The 22468-nt window shown below is 43.4% G+C and overlaps 1 protein-coding gene across 1 annotated transcript in view; it reads left to right on the top strand.

Moving 5' to 3' along the window:
* CDH17 (cadherin 17) overlaps positions 1-22468 on the top strand; it is a 54457-nt gene that overhangs the window by 31428 nt on the left and 561 nt on the right. The window contains exons 9-12 of the mRNA XM_088471499.1: positions 5558-5688; positions 15588-15830; positions 18507-18623; positions 20921-21037. Of these exons, the coding sequence (XP_088327625.1) occupies positions 5558-5688; positions 15588-15830; positions 18507-18623; positions 20921-21037 (608 nt within the window). The remainder of the gene's footprint in view (positions 1-5557; positions 5689-15587; positions 15831-18506; positions 18624-20920; positions 21038-22468) is intronic.

Genomic DNA, 22468 nt, shown 5'->3' on the forward strand with positions numbered 1-22468 from the left:
CAATCCCCTTTTAGCTCCATTTTCTCTGCTTTATTTCTAATGATGAACAATTGTGGTGATGATATTATTGTAACAAACCAAATACCCCCAAAGAAAGTTCCCTATTTTGTTAATTACAGAGTGGACTTATAAAAAAACAATTGTAATCAGCTCCAACAGCATGGGGGCATAAGGTGAGTACACTTGAAAGGGGCCCGGGCTGTTAAGGAGGACCAGCATTGATGATTCTGTCTGACTTAACTGAGCGTTTCTTCCTTCAATAACTACTTGGTGATCAGTTGTAGCATCAGTTTTTCTCCAATCCTGAAACAATACCAGTGATGTGCGATGAGGTCAATGGCTGGGGTAGCACACATGGAGATGGGTCTGAGTGTTGGGAGCCTGTCTTACCTCCTACTCACTGTAACTCTTGCCTCACTACTCTAAGCTTCAGTGTCCATTGATTCTCCTATCTGCATCACTGTGTCTTTCTGCTGCTGGCTGAGCTCCGATTTCTAAGCACTGCAGTGCACTTCCTGGTCACTTGACACATCCAAGGTGTCCGCAGTGCTTGCTCAATGCATGCTCCTTCTCTTTCTGTGCAGCTTACTGCCCACGGTGTGGCCCCGACCCCAGCTCTGCAAACAGTGTCTGACTATACAGAAGCGAGGCTGAGCTGTTGCTGCCTCATCTCTCGTCTCCCTGCAGTCCCAAGGAGCTCCACAAAGCTGCTGAGTGTTAACTATAAAATGATTAAAATAAACAAAGAAGATGTTTATAAGTTATAAACATCTTCTTTGTATTATTCTAATAAGTTTTATATAAAATCTCAGGAGTATGACAGGGGAGACTCTTCCTTCCCTGCAACCCTGACTGCACTGTCCCTGAACTATACAATAGTGGAGTTATTTACATAGGTTTCAGTGTTTTTTTGGTCTCCACAAAAATAGCTGCTCAGAAAAAGAGGCAGTGCCTACCTTGGGCCTGATTCAGAGCCGGTCGCTATTTGCGCTCGCTCATCCAGAAAATAGGGGTGGCTATTCAAATGAACCGTTCGCTGTTTGCGGTCTGTTCACACCTCTAGGTCTGAACGAGCGAACAAAACTTGCGGTCGTTTTTTGGGAAACTACGCCCCCTGGCCACTCGCATCCTACGTCATGTCCGCTATTTATTAGATTAATCGAGTACATCGAACAGGGTATGAGCTGCTCGCTATTCTTGTGGTTGGTTTTTGCTACCACAATTTTGCGAGCAGTTCTGGCTAAAAAATAACCCAGTGACGTGGTCAATGACGCTGCTGTTTTAAATATGCACACCCATAAAACACCCGTTTTGACCTTTAAGCACGCCTGCGATCGGATCTCCACTCCCCGTTTTCAAGCACCTTCCCCTGTTACCACCCACATACGCCTCATCCTGTCACTCAAATTAGCAGGCATTCGCTATTTTGCGAGCACATGAATTTCGGCCGCACTGACTGGTTCGCGCATGCGTATAACGATCCGTATGCATGCGCAGTTGGGCAAACATCGCTCGGAGCGAACGAGCTGCCGCTTACGAGTGGCTCTGAATCAGGCCCCTTGTCAGGTAGAAGTTTACTCGTCTGATACCGATGTTCTGAAGACTTTATTTATCAATTGCCCCGTAGCAGATTGAATAAGCCTGGAGTTCCACTTATACATCACAGGTAGGTACTTTACTGAGAGAGTAACATTTCTGCATAGTAGTTGGTATTCTCAGGCTCCTTCTAGGCGTGTCTGTCTGTGCTAGTAAGTATGTCTGTGTCGCATATTTTCTTGTGGCACGGGAGAGTTTGGAGGAAAACAGGGTTAGCGGGGCCATACATAGCTCAGTGCTACAACCTATCCAGTCCACTTCATATTGGCAGATGCCTACAAGTTGATAACTGCATAGCGGATGTGAGCAAGAAAGTTAGTACACCCTCTGATTCCAAACCAGAGTAGGTTTTATTGTATATTACAGGATACACATGTTAGACGACAAACAGCAGTCAATATAAGGTATCAATCCCTCTTTGGCTAAGTACTGTACAACTGTGACAGACTTTGTGCACATGCAGATACTTTTATAGAGCCATGTAAGCTAGTCTTGCAGCTGGGGTATATTTACTAAAGAGAGAGTTTTTAGAAATGTTGCCCATAGCAACCAATGAGATTCTACTTGACATTTATCTAGAAACTTCTATAAGATAATAGCTAGAATCTGATTGGTTGCTATAGACAACATCTCCACTTCTAAAAACCTCTCACTTTAGTAAATATACGAGTCTAGACAGCCTGACACTTAAGTTTGGTGACTAATATTTACTCAGACATGTGATGTTATTTAGACAGGTGAGTCATGCACGATAACACACAGTTAAGAGACAGATGAGCGATTAACCATTTAACTACATATTAACACTTCAATGGAGAGAAACGAAAATAATTTAGTACCTATAGAGGCAGTGGTGTAACTAGAGAGTGACGTGCCCAGGTGCAAGAATATGCTTTGGGCCCCCCTATTCCTGGCACCCCGCACCCCAATTTCCCCTCCTCACATCATGTCACTGCCCAGTGTCAGAATGGGGCACTAAGGGCCCAGAGGCAGAATGCAGTGGTAGGGGCCCATGCTTGGAAGCTTGGCTAACCATTACCAAGTGCATGGTCTGGGCACTGCAATCATGAAAAGCCATTGCAGTCTGATTGACAGGCAGTGAGCGTTTGGGGGTAGTGACAGGGGGGTGGTTGGAGAAAAGCAGGTGTGCCTGACCATTTGAACGCCGTTACATGGGCGTACATAAATTAGCCACTGTGACGCCATAGGCAGCTTGAGTACTTACTGCATGCTATAAAGTAAGCAATTTCTGCGTAAGGTCTGACCTACTGTAATTGTGCGTGAGGCACCGATGTTACTTGACTGTACCGATGTTTTCGCTGGATTGCAAGGTATTACGAATGTGAGATTGGTGAAGTGGGCATCTTTATGTTAGTCTGCGATGGCTTTGCGTTTGCATTCATTGCCTTGAGACTACTATGGACTTCTCTTGGATTGTGTGTGGATTGTAATAAATCTTCTGGCTTCGCCTACTGTATATTGGTGTTAATTAAATAAGGAGTTTGCAAAAGTGAGTTTGTTTCATAAAACTCGATAAACTGCACAAATGCGTGCACCCGAGAAATGCAAGATTCAATTAGGACTAGTACATCGTGGTACTTGCTGTGAGGGTGTGTTACTTTTTTACAAAATGCGACCTGGTAGAATTGCATGATAAAGTGGGGAAACCACCCTCGACCCAAATAATTGCCAAATGATATAGCAGAACCATATAGAAGGCTATTAATGGCCATAAGGAGAGTACTGTGTGATTTCTGCACTTTTTATTAATGGTTGAATAACGATAGCCAGCAAGTGGTTTTCATGAGACTAAAGTCTTTCCAGCAAATTGGGTTACAGGAAAATGTATGTATAGTAAGTTTGTAAAAAGTTGGAATTAACACTTTTACCTTTCATCTGCAAGTTCAAAACCCCTCTCCCATCAATACAACACCTCACCATACCTGTCCCCTATCAGTTACACCTCCACATACCTGTTCCACATCATTTATACCTCCACATACCTGTTCCACCGAATTTACACCTCCACATACCTGTCTTACATCATTTACACATCCACATACCTGTCCCCCATCATTTACATCTTCACGTACCTGTCCCCCATCATTTACATCTCCACATACCTGTCCCCCATCATTTACATCTTCACGTACCTGTCCCCCATCATTTACATCTCCACATACCTGTCCCCCATCATTTACATCTGCATGTACCTGTCCCCCATCATTTACAGCTCCACATACCTGTTCCCCATCATTTACACCTCCACATACCTGTCCCCCATCATTTACACCTCCACATACCTGTCTTATATCATTTACACCTCCACATACCTGTTCCACATCATTTATACCTCCACATACCTGTCCCACCTCATTTACACTTCCACATACCTGTCTTACATCATTTACACATCCACATACCTGTCCCCCATCATATACACATCCACATACCTGTCCCCCATCAGTTACATCTCCACATACCTGTCCCCCATCATTTACACATGCACGTACCTGTCCCCCATCATTTACACCTCCACATACCTGTCCCCCATCATTTACATCTTCACGTACCTGTCCCCCATCATTTACATCTCCACATACCTGTCCCCCATCATTTACATCTGCATGTACCTGTCCCCCATCATTTACACCTCCACATACCTGTTCCCCATCATTTACACCTCCACATACCTGTCCCCCATCATTTACACCTCCACATACCTGTCTTATATCATTTACACCTCCACATACCTGTTCCACATCATTTATACCTCCACATACCTGTCCCACCTCATTTACACTTCCACATACCTGTCTTACATCATTTACACCTCCACATACCTGTCCCCCATCATATACACATCCACATACCTGTCCCCCATCAGTTACATCTCCACATACCTGTCCCCCATCATTTACACATGCACGTACCTGTCCCCCATCATTTACACCTCCACATACCTGTCCCCCATCATTTACATCTTCACGTACCTGTCCCCCATCATTTACATCTCCACATACCTGTCCCCCATCATTTACATCTGCATGTACCTGTCCCCCATCATTTACACCTCCACATACCTGTCCCCCATCATTTACATCTCCACATACCTGTTCCACATCATTTATACCTCCACATACTTGTTCCACCTCATTTACACCTCCACATACCTGTCTTACATCATTTACACATCCACATACCTGTCCCCCATCATTTACATCTTCACGTACCTGTCCCCCATCATTTACATCTCCACATACCTGTCCCCCATCATTTACATCTGCATGTACCTGTCCCCGATCATTTACACCTCCACATACCTGTCCCCCATCATTTACACCTCCACATACCTGTCCCTCATCATATACACATCCATATACCTGTCCCCCATCAGTTACATCTCCACATACCTGTCCCCCATCATTTACACATGCACGTACCTGTCCCCCATCATTTACACCTCCACATACCTGTCCCCCATCACTTACACCTCCACATACCTGTCTTATATCATTTACACCTCCACATACCTGTCCCCCATCATTTACACCTCCACATACCTGTCTTATATCATTTACACCTCCACATACCTGTCCCCCATCAGTTACATCTCCACATACCTGTCACCATCATTTACACCTCCACATACCTGTCCCCCATCATTTACACATGCATGTACCTGTCCCCCAGCAGTTACATCTCCACATACCTGTCCCCCATCATTTACACCTCCACGTACCTGTTCCCCATCATTTACACCTACACATGTGGAATTACAGTAATATATATAGAAGGCAGGGTGCTTAAAATACAGAAAATACCAATGCAGTACAGTAATATGTCAAAATGTATTAAGATAATACTAAACAATTTGTGGCTTTACTATTTGCAACGGCTGTTTCGTTCCTTTATCTACATGTTATTCAGTGTATGTTTGCAATTTTTCCACTTTCTCCAGGTTTTCATTGAAAGGAAACACAAGGAATTGGCTCAGAATAGATGAAATAACTGGGGACATCTACAGCAATCAACAACTGGACCGAGAACAGCAAACCCACTACCAGGTGGAAGTAATTGCCAGAGAATTAAGTAAGATATATATGGGTATATTTACTATATATATGTATTAGGGGTGTGCACCGGCCACTTTTTGTGTTTTGGTTTTGGATCTGGCTCTTTCTTCGTGTTTTGGATCAGGATTGGTTTTGCCAAAACCACCCTTCTGTGTTTTGGGTTCTGGGTTTTGTGTTTTGGATCTGTATTTTTTTTTTAAAAAGCATAAAAACAGCTAAAATCACAGAATTTGTTGGTTTTTCTGCTCCTATGCTATTATTAACCTCAATAACCTTAATTTCCACTCATTTCCAGTTTATTCTGAACACCTCACAATAGTGTTTTTATGTCCAAAAGGTTGCACCGAGGTAGCTGGATGACTATGCTAAGCGACACGAGTGGGCAGCACAAACACATGGCCCATCTAGGAGTGACACTGCGGTGGCAGACAGGATGGCAGTTTGAAAAACTAGGCCCCAAACAGTACATAATGCAAAGAAAAAAAAAAGGTGCAAGATGGAATTGTCCTTAGGCCCTCCCACCCACCCTTATGTTGTATAAACAGGACATGCACACTTTAACAAACCAATCATTTCAGCGCCAGGGTCTGCCACACGACTGTTGCTGAAATGATTGGTTCGTTTGGGCCCCCACAAAACAAGCTGGCAATTAATCTGTCCCTGCACAAACGGGCTCTACGGAGGCAAGATGTCGTCCTCATACTCCTCATCCACTTATTCCTCACCCTCTTCAGTGTTGTGTACATCCTCATCCTCACAGAGTATTAATGCGTCCATGCTGGAATCCACCACCACAGGTCCCTCTGTACGTTCTGGAGGCTGGTCTCCCTGGAAGAGTTGATAATTCACTTTTATGAACATCATCTTCTCCACATTTTGTGGAAGCAACCTCCTACGCCTTTCGCTGACAAGGTTCCCGGCTGCACTAAACACTCTTTCGGAGTACACACTGGAGGGGGTGCAACTCAGGTAAAATAGAGCCAGTTTGTACAGGGGCCTCCAAATTGCCTATTTTTCCTGCCAGTACAGGTACGGACTGTCTGACATGCCTACTTGGATGCTGTCACCAATGTAATCCTCCACCATTCTGTCAATGGTGACTGTATCATATGCAGTGACAGTAGACATGTCAGCAATTGTTGCCAGGTCCTTCAGTCCACGTTTCACATTCCTTTTCAGCTGACAGTGTTTTCACCAGCAGGTCTTTGCACCTCTGCAGGCTTGTGTCGGCCGGAAAGAGAGACACCACATAGGCTTTAAACCTAGGATCGAGCACGGTGGCCAAAATGTAGTGGTCTGATTTCAACAGATTGACCACCCTGGAATCCTGGCAAAGCAAATGAAGGGCTTCATCCACAAGTCCCACATGCTGAGCAGAATCGCTCCATCTTAGCTCCTCCTTCACTTTCTCCAGCTGCTTCTGCAAAAGCCTGATGAGGGGAATGACCTGACTCAAGCTGGCAGTGTCTGAACTGACTTCACGTGTGGCAAGTTCGAAGAGCTGGAGAACTTTGCACAACACGGAAATCATTCTCCACTGTGCTTGAGTCAGGTGCATACCCCCTCCTTTGCCTATGTCATAGGTGGATGTATAGGCTTGAATGGCCTTTTGCTGCTCCTCCATCCTCTGAAGCATATAGAGGGTTGAGTTCCACCGCGTCACAACCTCTTGCTTCAGGTGATGGCGGGGCAGGTTCAAGAGTGTTCAAGAGGTTCAAGAGAGTCTTCTGCACGCAGTCGCTGAATGGCGAAAGTGGCCTGAAATTTTTTGGGCCACCCAAAGCATCTCCTGCACGCCCCTGTCGCTTTTCAGAAAATTCTGCACCACCAAATTTATTGTGTGAGCAAAACATGGGACGTACTGGAATTTGCCCAGATGTAATGCCCGCACAATATTGGTGGCGTTGTCAGATATCACAAATCCCCAGGAGAGTCTAAGTGGGGTAAGCCACTGGGCGATGATTTCCCTCAGTTTCTCTAAGAGGTTGTCGGCGGTGTGCCTTTTACTGAAACCAGTGATACACAGCGTAGCCTGCCTTGGAATGAGCTGGCGTTTCTGAGATGCTGCTACTGGTGACGCTGCTGTTGTTGCTGCGTAAGGTGATACATCTACCCAGTGGGCTGTCACAGTCATATAGTCCTTAGTCTGCCCTGTTCCACTTGTCCACCTGTCCGTGGTTAACTGGACATTGGGTACAACCGCATTTTTCAGGACACTGAGGTCACTTTTTCTGACGTTTCTCTACAGTCTCGGTATCGCCTGCCTAGTGAAGTGGAATCTAGACGGGATTTGAAATGGGGACACACAACCTCCATCAATTGTCTAAATCCCACTGCACTAATGGCGGATACCGGATGCATGTCTAACACCAACATGGCAGTCAAGGCCTCAGTTATACGTTTTGCTTCAGGATGACTGCTGTCGTACTTCATCCTCCTCGCTAAGGACTGTTGGAGGGTCAATTGTTTAGTAAAAGTAGTGGTGTTCCTACTTCCTCTCTGGGATGATGAATGACTCCCAGCAGCAACAGCAGCAGTGGCAGCAGTAGGCGTAGCAATGCAGGATCCTCCGGAGGAATCCCGGATAGGAGAGTCAGTCATGCCAGTGACATGGCCTGCAGGACTACTTCCGATCCTGACTAAGGAGGAAATTGACGAGGAGGGAGTTGACGGTGTGGTTTGCAGGCACTTGGATACAACAGGACAAAGGGATTTAGGTGTCCCTGGACTGCTTACGGTCTTAGCCAAAGTTTCTGAACTTGACAGTAACTTTTTATGAACGCGCTGCAGGTGACGTATAAGGGAGGATGTTTCTAGGTGGTTAACGTCCCTACCCCTACTTATTTCACCTTTACATATGGTACATATGGCAAGACAGTTGTTGTCCGGATTTGTATACAAATATTGCCAAACCAAAGAGGTGGAATGTTTGGTCTTCTGCCCAGGCATGACCATGATGGGCTTTTTCATCCCATGGACAACAACTGTCTCCCCTGGAGCCTGATTTAAACAAACAACATCACCATCAGAATCCTCCTCACCAACTTCCTCCTCAGCGCCAGCTACACCAGTATCCTCATCCTGTTGTACTTCAACAGTGACATCTTCAATTTGCATATCAGCAAGTGGACTGTGGGTGCTCCTTTCAGCACTTGCAGAGGGCGTGCAAATTGTGGAAAGAGCCACCTCTTCCCATCCAGTGCTGGGAAGGTCAGGCATCGCAACCGCCACCACACTTGGACTCTCCTTGGGGATTTGTGATATCTTCTTAGAACGCACAGTTCTTTGCTGTGCTTTTGCCAGCTTAACTCGTTTGATTTTTGTAGCGGGAGGAGGGCTTCCATCGTCATGTGAAGCTGAACCACTAGTCATGAACATAGGGAAAGACCTTAGCCGTTCCTTGCCACTCCGTGTCGTAAATGGCATATTGGCAAGTTTACATTTCTCCTCAGATGATTTAAATGTTTTTTAAAGGTAATTTTCCTGAACTTTGTCATTTGGGATTGTATGTGCCCTCTACTATGACATTGGGCATCGGCATTGGCAGACGACGTTGATGGCATGTTATCGTCTATGTCATGACTAGTGGCAGCAGCTTCAGCACTAGAAGGAAGTGGTTCTTGATCTTTCCCTATTTTATTTTTATCGGAGAGAGTTTGGTCCTCCATTTATATTATATTGATATATACGTGCGGCTAAGGCGCACACAAACACAGAAAATATTTTTTTCTTTTTGTTGGAGACTAGTGCACTTTGTGGGTTACACCACCCTTTAAGAAATGAGCCAGCCGGCTCTTTACTTATGGGACACAGGCGCACGCTTGGCGCTGCTCCTTTGTTGATGCACATACAGCTACAGTGCACACAATTCACAAAGACAGAAAAAAAAGAAGAATTTTTTATTTTTTGTGGAGCGCACTTTGAGGGTTACACCACCCTTTAACAGACAGACGCACGCTTGGCGCTGCTGCTTTGAGGATGTACGTACAGTGCACACAATTCACAACACAGAAAAGAAGAATTTTTTATTTTTGTTGGAGTGCACTTTGGGGGTTACACCACCCTTTAACGGACAAACGCACACTTGGCGCTGCTGCTTTGAGGATGCACGTACAGTGCACACAATTCACAAACACAGAAAATCATTTTTTATTTTGTTTGGAGTGCACTTTGGGGGTTACAGCACCCTTTAATGGACAAGCCAGCCGGCCCTTTACTTATGACGCAGGCGCACGCTTGGTGATGCTCCTTTGTTGATGCACGTGCGGCTACTGCGCACACAATTCACAAACAGAAAAAAAAAACAACATTTTTTTGGGGTGCACTTTGGGGGAGCACCCCTGATGCACAGATCACCCCCTGGACAACACAACAGCACCCCTCTGGGACACTGCACAACACAGTCCAGCCAGCCCCTATAGACTTTGGAGTGGACACAGCCCCTGTGGACAACTGACTGCACAACACAGCCCAGCCAGCCCCTATGACAGCAGCACAACACAGCCCAGTCAGCCCCTATGGAGTGAGTGGACACAGCCCCTATGGACAACAGCAGCACAATACAGCCCAGCCAGCCCTAGCTCCCACCCTCCCTCTTCACTGTCCACAGCCGGAGTGAGAAATGGCGCCGACGCGGGGACCTTTTATAGAATCCAAAACCTGCGAGATCCGGAAGGCGGGATGATGACGTTTTGCCTCGATTTCAGATCCGAGTCAGGCTGGAAAATTCGAGCCTGACTCGGATACGACTCGGATCGGGGGGGCTCAGATTTCAGAAATCTGAACCCGATCATCCCTAATATGTGTATATATATATATATATATACACATATACACACACCCATTGTGTATACATATACACACACACATACACAGCATATATATATATATATATATATATATATATATATAGTCAAATGGCTGGCACTCCACATAAATGCAAAATAAATTACTTGCCTTGGTGCCTTCCTGGAAGTTCAATAGAACACCCACTTACATATGTAGAAAGGGAAAGGCATGTCAGTGCCTCACTATCTATTCACACATATCCACGATGTACAGTGGTCATTTTTCCTCCTATCCACTGGGGACGTCAGACTGCTTTATCCTGTGGGATGCCTGAGTGTCTGATGCACAGTGATGATGTCAGACTCTGGCCCCCGGCAGCATGGAGCATTACACTGCACCAATCACTGTGGACATTCCACTATAAAGGTATGTGTATTTGTTTTTTTCATTGTGTTCTTGATAAAAGTCATGTGAGACTGAAACGTTGAACAAGGCAGACACAGTTGTCAAGTTTGATTCTTTAATTTCATCAGACCTGTGAGTGCCGCCTTTCCCTTTCTACATTATATATATATATATATATATATATATAAAGTCCAGTATTAGTCCACACTCACGTCTGAAAATCCAATTGCTGGGGTAGCCACCCAAAAGTGATCACCTGTATCCCTGCATACAAAAAATGAACAAAGGGGGTGCACTCACCAGTCTTCTAAAATGAGTTTTTATTTCATCTTTTTAAAAAAAAATTGACAGCATCATAGTAAAGCTCCGACGTTTCGGTCCTAGCCATGGACCTTTGTCAAGGTACCTTGACAAAGGTCCATGGCTAGGACCGAAACGTCGGAGCTTTACTATGATGCTGTAAATTTTTTTTAAAAAAGATGAAATAAAAACTCATTTTAGAAGACTGGTGAGTGCACCCCCTTTGTTCATTTTTTATATATATATATATATATATATATATATATATATATAATCTCCTGATTAAATTTTTTACAATAGAATTGAAACGTTGACACTGACTTGCGGTGATCTCTAGGAGTAAATTTACTAAGATTCAAGATTGGGTGAGTTTAGGACTGATTTTCATCTCGCAAATTTACTAAAGGCAAAGTCAGGTGAGTTAGTGAGAGATTTCTCTCTTCTCACTCGTAAAACTCGGATGAGATAGCAAACTCGAAGCAACTCACCATCGGGACAACTCGGGGTCCCAGCCAATGAGCGGCCGCCACATGTAAAGCGGCCGCTGATTGGCTAGCAGCCCATGAGAAATTACAGATGACTTTGCTCATCTGTCATTTTGCGAGGTGTAAGTATATGTAACAGCATATACTTACACATGTTCGGCATGGTTCGCGTAAGTCGGTTTGTTGTTTTAACAAGACCCTGGATGCTAGGGAGAGCAGCGCCAGGATGGAGGTGAGTAAATGGATTTTTTTTGCTGGTCATTCCACATGGATTTCTACAGTACATTGGTGAAGAGGACAGAGCGGCTGGTACAGGTAAGTATGTGTGATTGAGGTATGTGTGTAATAAACCTGTACTATATACGGTGTGTTTTGTCTCTTTATTTATCTATTTATTTTACAGTGGAGGTACGGGTGCTGGCTGCCTGCTGGTACTTGTAGTTCCACAAGTGCCAAAGGGCAGGCATGCTGGCTGCCTGCTGGTACCACTGTAAAATACAATAGTTTACTTTGATTTTACACTTTATTACTCCCGTACCCACAGCCCAGGGGTGCACGGAAGAGCCCCTGCGCCTCAGACCAAGCCTGGGGCTTCAGGAGAGAGGGGGGTCTCTTTTTTGGGGGTTCCCCACCTCCTCTGAGATCCCCGGCTTAGGGTGACAATGCTTTGGCCCTGGAGACCCATTAATAGGGTCTCCTGGCTGTGGCATTACACTCCGATCGGTTTGGGTCCGGTGCTTGTTTTAAATATAGGGGGACCCATACGCAATTTTTTTTCCCCTATATTTAAACCAGGACTGACCCTGCAGCCTGGTGCTGGTTCCTAAATTACGGTGGAACCCTACTCGTTTTGTTCCCCGTAATTTTCGGAACCAGGACTGGCTCAGGAGAGTTAGGCAGACAGAAAACTCTGTGTGGTACCAGAAAGCGCTATACATTAAGTGTAATAAATAAAAAAATATGCCTAAAATGATAGCAAAAAATAATAATAAATAAATAATAAATAAAATAAAAATAAAAAAAAATAAATGTATAATAAAAATGGATGTGCAGGGTGTAATCAGCTAATAGGACACACATAAAATGCACTCTTAAAAGATGTTTATAGCCCCTTTTGTATGAATGTGGTGATTAACCTCTCGGGTTCCGGCAAAATAAGTACTGAAAAACTTTCCCTGTGTTACCCTACCAAGTGATCTTCTGTTCACAGTCAGTGCAGCTAGCTGACATGCTGTTAGCGGTGTTCACTCTGTCTGGTTTTTAGCAAGCGGCTGCACGATTACTCTGTTCCGTTCTGAGCGTTGTGAGCTGACAATCCAGGGGAATCTCCACAAGAGAGTAAAATCACTGTTGCTGGGTGCCTTCCTTCACCAACATTTTGTTACAATGAGTAACTTTTTCAAAGACTTTTATTATTTATATATTTATTTTTTATTTATTTTTTTTTTGCTATCATTTTAGGCATATTTATTACATTTAATTTATAGTGCTTTTTGGGACCACACATAATTTAAGACAATTTATTTTGTTTAAGAAAGCTGCTTTTGTTACAAATTAGAATCGATTGACCACATTCTATAGAGAAAACTCTCGGGTGAGTAATCTCCTGTAAAACATGCTACTCGGGGGAGATATTTTAATGTATAAATACAATACCATTACTGGTTCACAGCAGTGTGCTAAGGGATATTTATTTTAGTTAGCCTCTACCTGTATAATTTCTGCATGGCAAGGATGAGTCTCGAGACAATTTGGCATAACTTTGTATTTCAATGAGTTTCTGCCTCTGCAACTTATGCTGTCAACTGTCTTTTGAAGGCATTGTTGTACATTCAAGGTTTCTGAGACAAGGGCCAACCCCCAGCAATTCCATTTTAGAAAACCTTATTTTCCTCAAGACCAACTTTTTGATAACGGGAATAGGTGGAACTCCGTGGTTTTGAGTAATTTATCCCTTCTTGCAATTCTGAGTCCACTGTGGACTCTCCAGTTACATGGCTGTGTAAAAGGACCATGATTTCTCTTCCAGAGAACCCCTCAGACAGAAGATTAAGAGGTCTTTTCTTCACATCAGTTTTAGGCCTCGGTCAGGCTTTTTATGTCACTTGTTTGGCAAAGGTTTTATTAAAAAAAACATATTTTACTCCTTAGGTTCAGCACATAGGCCAGTGATTGCAGTTGCTTGGATTGTGAAAAAGACCTTCACTTGGTAGAAAAAAGGGCTTGCAAAAAACATGCCTTTGGTGGAGATGGTGCAGCTTTCATCTAGTATCTTTGATCCCTTGATTATGCCAGTTTAGCTACCAGATCCTCAGCTTATACAGTCCTGTGGCACAAGTCCTGGTCACCAGACAATATTTTCAAAAGTTCCCTATTTAAACTGATTTTTTTAAGGGAGTCTTGAGCCAGAACTAAAAAAGATATTTAAGGATGCTAGAGAGTTTCTTCCTTCCACTACCAAAAGAGTTGACACAATGACTTCTAAAAGGAAAAGTCCTCCTGACCCCTGCTTGTAACCAAAGTCAAGGAAGTGCTAGGGACTCATTTTCACTTCTCTGGCAACTGCTGGACTTGCTCCATGTTTGATCCCTGCTACTCAGCTTTATGTGCCCTGTCCAGAATTGCCATAGGTATCTGGAGTTTTATGCTAACCTCTTCATTGGGATGAAGTCACTACCATCACAGGTTGAATTTAAATACCCTCATTAAAATTCTTCCATGGGACAAATTGATGGTGGAGTAACTTTGGTCCATGATCCAGGCATAATGGAAGCAGAGTTTCTAGCATCACTCTATATCAATAATGTATACCTTCAGATCCCTATTTTTGAGGAACATCAACACCTTTTTCCATGCCTTCCAGGGAGCAGACTTTTAGCTTTGAGCACTCTAACATTGACTTTAGTGCTCATCAGCAAGGTTATGGCTTGATGATGACACTCTTGAATTGTCAGTGAATCTTGATTGTGTCATACGATATCCTGGTGAAGACCCCATTCAGGAGCAGGAAATTCCTTTTATTGAGATTACCATGATCCAGCTACAGGATTTCCTCAGCTTGACTACAAACAGTCCTAATGATATCTCATGGTGTTACTGAGACTGTACATGCAATTTCGCTTCTGCATTCATGAAACAAGTCTCTCAGGTACCTCTAATAGGCTGGATGCTTCCCTCGTTTGTCCATATCTGTCTCCTGGGATGAGGTTAGTTTTCTTTCATCAAAGCACACTGGGTATGTAAGGTGAATTCTTGTGTAAATAATACTTAGTGTCATTTTATTAGCCATGAGCACTAGGACATCAGTTTTCAAGAGTTGGACAGAGCTAGATGAAAAAGCTACAGCAGTAAACCACCAGGGGGACACTTGCAGGTCCCAGATCCTGGAAGAAGCATCTTGCAATCAACATTGGGTGGAATAATTTGCTCTGGCCACCTCAGAGATCTACAGTACATTCAGAGCGTGAACAACTGCCAGGAAGACTTCCTTATTGTCAATACCTGGACCTGCTTGAGTGGTTCCTTCATCCCAAAGCTTTTTGGAACCTTGTTGACATCTGTGGCCCCTAAATTTGATCTATTGGCATACAGCACTAGGTAGAGCAACTCAGGGACTCATAGAGAATAATTTAAGTGTAAGTACAAAAAAAATTGTTAATGATGTCCCAGCTTGACATATCCTTAAACAACTGTGCACCTATTCAATTGCTCACATGAATTTGCACTTGAATTAGCAACAGGAAAATGGCTAGCCTGCAACAATGTTTTATGGAAAATTGAAACATAAACGAATGTTAAAAGCATCATTTAATAACTAGGTTTATTTGTCCTTGAAATCTAACACTTCAAACTGGATCATTGTAATGTCTGCTCTGTCCATTTGTTATTAACACAATAAATGTTTTTATTTTTTGTTTTTTTCTTGATGGTTTTACAGATAATCCAGAAATGAGTTCCTCAGTATTTTTTACTTTGTTTCTGGATGACGTCAATGACAATAAACCCCGGTTAGCAAAGGACTATTTTGATGATTTTTCTTACTGCTATCCATTAACCAAGCCGGAGTCATTTGAATTTCGAGCTACAGATGATGATTATCACCCTAGCGGCCTGGCACTGAAATTTCGACTTGGCGGTGAAACAAATACATCAAACGATTGGGAAATCCAGTACATTAATGGTTGGTATCTATAAGTTGTCATATGATTCCATAAGTATTGGGGTAAATTTACTGAAAGTTGATTTTGGTTCCATTTAAAATCGACCCAAATAAAACCAGCATTCCCACAAAATCGACCGCAGTATTTCTATTCAAAATTGATCATTTACTAACAGTCAATTTTGAGTTCCATTCTGATTTCGATGGTGCATTGGTTTATATTTAAAGTTCTATTTGAAGCTCTAAATGTGTTCTATTCTCCCTCAATAGAACCCAAAATCGACCTAAAATCATACAAAAGCATTCCTATTGGCCAAAACATGTCACATGCATTGTATTACCCAAAAACACCTTCATCCCAGTGCTAATTTGCATATCCATGAGTTTTCAGAAAATTCTACATGATTTAAAATCAAATAGAACTGGTTCTCACGGTTCTAATGAAAATGGCGATTTTGGGTCGATTTTCAAATGGACTGTTAGTAAATAAGCTTTTTCTACTGATGGCTGTGGGGGAAGTACCGATGGTCTATTTGAAGTTCTCTTGGTGTATGTAAATCTAATTTCTGGGGATTTGGAGGGGATTTTGAATTGGTTTTGCCTTTAGTAAATACCTGATTGTCAAAATCACCACCAATTCACCTCAAAATCACCACTAGTTCACCTGAAAACCACCACAAATAGAATGGACTTGAAAATTGACCCTTAGTAAATTTGCCCCTTGGGCTTAATAGAAGACTGCACTGTGTGCACAAGCTTAAACTGAAAAACACATGAGAAGCCAAACTGGTTGAGTTCCAGCTATTTTGTCTAGTGCAGCCAGAAGATTATCTAACACTCAAGCTGATAGTCATCGTCTTCTCACTGCATTTCACAGCATGCTAGATAATGATCCTGTTGAACCTATTGGAGGCCATATACTAGCTATATTGGGCAATTTGCTCAATATTGCTTCTTGTGTAACGAGCATTGGTCTTAATATAAATTAACAACCCTTTCCAGGCAGACAATACATAAAAGCTATAAGCCAGATAGAGGCCACAGAATAATTAAGTTTACATACAATATGTGAGATAAAACACAGAAAACAGACGCACCAATGTAGGAGCAAATCCTGAAAGCACTATAGTTGAATGTGAGCCTAAGGGCCTGGAACGTAAAGGTTATTTACTAACGTTGCTCAAAACTGCACTACATAGCATCCAATCATAAGGGAACCTTCAACTGCCTCATGCAAGTTCAACAATGAAAGATAATTTCTGATTGGTTGTCACGGGTTTCATATAGACCTGTACCTTTGAGATCTTTATCAAACTTATTACCATTGAATGATGTTAGTAAAAAAAATTCAAACCGTCTTGTCACTAATGGCTTTGGAATAAGAATGTGTGAGCCCCGAATGCGTGTATAATTTAAATGGCGACTATTTAATTATGTAAAAATAACAGTTGCCCACTATCACAGAATTTCTGGGAGAGTCCAGAATTTGGGGGAGCTCTTTCCAGCTCCCAAGAGAAGGAAACTATCCTAAATCCCACTTCTCCGATGAAGAGGTCACTGCGTGGGATTCGATGACACAATTCACTATGAATCACATCAATGAGGCCCCTCCCCTTGGAGACATAATGGAGGAAAATATGCATTGTGTTGTATGGTGCAGGGCTGCAATAACATGGTTTATAGCACCATGCACCTGTCCCTAACAGGATGCAGAGGTTTCATTTTTAGGTGCCTGCTTTACTGTGTGGAGAGGCACACTGCTTAATAAAAGAACTTGATTGTTCCACCAGCACTGAGCTAAGTATAAGGCAAGTTGAGCTTGCCATATACTTTAAATAGGAAGCATTTTGCACTTCGGTGAAGAAGTGCATTGCTAGGCACATTATCCATCGTAAAATAAAATAAACTGCTAACACTCCAAGGTTACACATGTAATAAAGGCAGCCCCAAGTGAGGCTAACCCGAGTATTATTTAGGAAAAAACTGATATGTTCACTTTAATGAAATAGGTGGTTGTGAAGTACTGAGAGCCGTGGTTGGTCTTTTTTTGCACATGTAGTTTGTGGAGGTATCTCTGAGAGCAGAGAGTAATTGTGGTCATTGATGCAGGGTGAGCCAACCTTGTAACACCAAGGCGTTTAGTGCTGACCAGCGCCTGTCATACATGAGATCCAGTGTATCCCATGGAGAAGTTTTTAACAAAGAGGTGTTGCATTTCAAATATTAATTGTACTCTGTAGCAAGAGAGATCCCCTACAGATTCCCTAACGGAAAGCATTACAGCCACCACGTTGGATCTCACCCACTACGGAGAAAGCCAGGCAGCGCTGCAAGTGAACAGCAAAGGTTCCCACATCATGTTAATGCAGGGGCACTGTTGCTATCACAATCTATTAACTAGTACCACTAAATAATGGCCACGAACTACAAATTAAAATTAAATAAGTGGTCTATTTACTAAGCCTTGGATTGAGATAAAGTGAACAGAGATAAAGTCCCAACCTCTTAACTGTCATTTTTCAAACACAGCCTGTGACATGGCAGTTAGGAGCTGATTGGTTGGGACTTTATCTCTGTTCACTTTATCTCAATCCAAGGCTTAGTAAATAGACCACTATCCCCGTTCACTTTATCTCCATCCAAGGCTTAGTAAATAGAAGATTGATAAATTAACTGTGTTATATAAATCACTGACAGGTACCTCCGCTCGCCTGCGCATGAAGCATTCACAGTTCCCCAAGCAAAACATCAACGTTCCTGTAATCATTAGAGATAACGGACGACCCCCGTTGGAAGCAACTGTCCATATTCCAGGTATGATGTATAGGGATTGCTAGCTTTGGAATAAGGAGTCCTTGTCTTTGCAGTGCTACAGAAGCTGACAGCAGAGCTCTCTGGGGTGTTATTGCAGAGGACACGATGCTGCAATGTGATTAGCATCTCAGGCTAATAGTAAGACTGGTCTGTGGGAATCCTCCTATTTACTAAATAGGGAGAAGGATATATAAAGGATGGGGGGCGGTAATCCTTGTAAACACTTCTTTAGTTATAATTACATTGCTACAAACTGAAACAAACTACTACGTGCCACTATATGTATATAGACACAAGGGGGTCTGTTTACTAAGCAGTGTTAGGAGACAGAGTGAAAAGTGATAAGAAAGTGATAAGGTGCCAGCCAATCAGCTCCCAACTGTCATTTTTCAAACACAGCCTGTGAGATGACAGTTGGGAGCTGATTGCCTGGCACCTTATCACTTTTTATTACTTTTCACTCTGTCTCCTAACACTGCTTAGTAAATAGACCCCTAGAAGGCTGAGTGTGAGTCACATGCCACAGCAAACAAGTTATTGTCTTTTACCATATTCACACATGCCACATTATGCTAATGCTAGTATCAGCCCTCCCTCCGCTGTACATCCGTGTGTCTGCTTTTTGTAAGCTCTGGGACACACACCCTGGATGGCTGCAGTTGCAACCCTCCGAAGCACCACTGGGACTTGCACCAGCCCTATGCTAGCTGTATAATCTCTGCAGAGATGGACTATCTTTGTGCACCTGCATAGCCACCTCCCAATCACTGCTCAGGAACACCCAATAAATTCCATAGTCAGTGCGGCTCAACTGGTCCTGCAACTCTCATGCTCTGTGCAACTTTAGATGCATGCACTGCGGCAAAAAATCGCCAACTTAAGTGATCATCAGTATTGCATGCGACTCAGGTCCTAGTTGTATTGCAGTCTTTGTAAAACAGAAAATAACCTGTTACTGTTGTGTGAAATCTAAATATTTTAAGCTGCCCCTCTGCTCCCCCACCCTGGCCCCCGGCACCCATCCAGCTATAGACATAGGTAAATTTGTAGCAAAACTTCAGCAAAGTAATCTTACCTTTTGCTTTGCTGCACTGTAATTTGGAAATTGTGGTCTACGAATGTAGCTGGAACATGTTCCGCCAATTAATTCTGCCATGTGTTGCGGATAGGGTGGGACTGGGATCATTTAAGATCCCAGTCTGTGGCAAAATTTAGCTACTAATGCAGATTAGTTGACTATTTCCCAGTACAGTTAGAAAACTTTGCTTGTCTCATGTCTAGTGACTCAGCAGGTATTCAGCCAGGTAGGGGAGTGACAATGCTTGATTGCTCCATTGCCTTGATGAATGAAGGGAGTAGAGCAGTTAATGCAGAGAATGCTGTGTGCATGCACAAGAATGCAGGCACTAGGGGGTATCTGATGATGAGGCTGTGATGCCCATACAGAACTTCCATCACCAAAGAAGATGACTGCTAATTCTGTAAGGAGCAGAGAATGATTTGAAGGCCTTGTACATCTTTGTGGTGCGATCTACGGTCTATGTCTAGTTGATTTTGCATTTTTAAATTTGCAGTTAATGTTTACAGTGCGCATAGAAGGTCTGCCGCTCATTATTTACAGTTTGCAATTGACATTTTTAGTTTGCAGTTTTCAGATTAGAAAATGAAATGTTTAAACAAATATCAAAGGTCACCTGTTCCAGCTTAGATGGTTATATATTAAAGTATGTGAAAAATGATTTTTTTTTTTTTAAATCCGATAAATTTTTAGAATACAAAATTAAAACAATACCGAAACAAAAACATATTTAATTTGTTAGTAAACACAATGGTGTACAATTAAAGAAATGTAGAAAAATTTCTTAGCTACACAAAACAATAGTTTGTGAAAATTACTGTCTTCCTATTCCCCATATACCTATCGCATTCTAGTTTAGCATCATGAAATTGTAGATATGTAGCCATTTAGGTTTAAACATGTTTTAGCCATTCAGCCACGTGTAAACTGGTTTGGTCATGTACCAACCAGCTCTACCATAGTCACGATAAGTTGAACATAAAGGACTCTGCTCTCGTTGCTTGAATTCAGTAAAAATAAATAAATACATCATATTTTAGCCTATATAAAGCTTTAGAACTTTTGGCAAATTTTCTAACTTTAGCTCTAACTAGATAAACATATTTAGCATCTTTAAAGTGTAATATAATATGAAGCATTAAATGGTTACTAATATCCTGCATGAAGGGTTCTTCTTGAAAATGAAAACATTTATTGATAAGGTGTTTTTCTCTCCCAGTTCGTATATGCAGTTGTACAGTTAAAAATGAGTGTGAGACGGAACCTGCAGACACTTCAGGAAAACCATCCATTGGAATGGCTCTCGGGATCTTATTTGGAACTTTGGCAGTTATAGGTTTGTTTATGGCGGAAATGATCCCATTACAATGTGACACATGCCCTCCTTCTCACAAGCCTGTTTACCACATGCCACCCCAGCTCGTGTGACACTTGCCCTCCTTCTCACAAGCCTGTTTACCACATGCCCCCCCAGCCCGTGTGACACATGCTCTCCTTCTCACAAGCCTGTTTACCACATGCCCCCCCAGCTCGTGTGACACATGCCCTCCTTCTCACAAGCCTGTTTACCACATGCCCCCCAGCCCTTGTGACACATGCCTTCCTTCTCACAAGCCTGTTTACCACATGCCACCCCAGCTCGTGTGACACATGCCCTCCTTCTCACAAGCCTGTTTACCACATGTTCTTCTTCTCAGCATTTCACATCTTCTCCTTCTTACAATACTGTTTACCACATGCCCCCCCAGCCCGTGTGACACATGCCTTTCTTCTCACAAGCCTGTTTACCACATGCCCCCCCAGCCCGTGTGACACATGCCTTCCTTCTCACAAGCCTGTTTACCTCATGCCCTTCTCCCCTCCAGCCCATGTGACACATGCCTTCCTTATCACAAGCCTGTTTACCACATGCCCCCGCAGCCCCTGTTACACATGCCTTCCTTCTCACAAGCCTGTTTACCACATGCCCCCCCAGCCCGTGTGACACATGCTCTCCTTCTCACAAGCCTGTTTACCACATGCCCCCCCAGCTCGTGTGACACATGCCCTCCTTCTCACAAGCCTGTTTACCACATGCCCCCCAGCCCTTGTGACACATGCCCTCCTTCTCACAAGCCTGTTTACCACATGCCACCCCAGCTCGTGTGACACATGCCCTCCTTCTCACAAGCCTGTTTACCACATGCCCCCCAGCCCTTGTGACACATGCCCTCCTTCTCACAAGCCTGTTTACCACATGTTCTTCTTCCCAGCATTTCACATCTTCTCCTTCTTACAATACTGTTTACCACATGCCCCCCCAGCCCGTGTGACACATGCCTTCCTTCTCACAAGCCTGTTTACCACATGCCCCCCCAGCCCGTGTGACACATGCCTTCCTTCTCACAAGCCTGTTTACCACATGCGCCACCAGCCCGTGTGACACATGCCTTCCTTCTCCCAAGCCTGTTTACCACATGCGCCCCCAGCCCGTGTGACACTTGCCTTCCTTCTCACAAGCCTGTTTACCACATGCGCCCCCAGCCCGTGTGACACATGCCCTCCTTCTCACAAGCCTGTTTACCTCATGCCCTTCTCCCCTCCAGCCCCTGTGACACATGCCTTCCTTCTCACAAGCCTGTTTACCACATGCCCCCCCAGCCCCTGTGACACATGCCCTCCTTCTCACAAGCCTGTTTACCACATGTCCTCCTCCTCACCAAGCTATGCCCCTTTTCAATCTTATGACTACTTCAAATGCCCTCTTCCTCACTCTGCATACGTACTC

The sequence above is a fragment of the Taudactylus pleione genome, unplaced genomic scaffold (assembly GCF_031769625.1).
Source record: "Taudactylus pleione unplaced genomic scaffold, aTauple2 ptg000114l, whole genome shotgun sequence".
Classification (NCBI taxonomy): domain Eukaryota; kingdom Metazoa; phylum Chordata; class Amphibia; order Anura; family Myobatrachidae; genus Taudactylus; species Taudactylus pleione.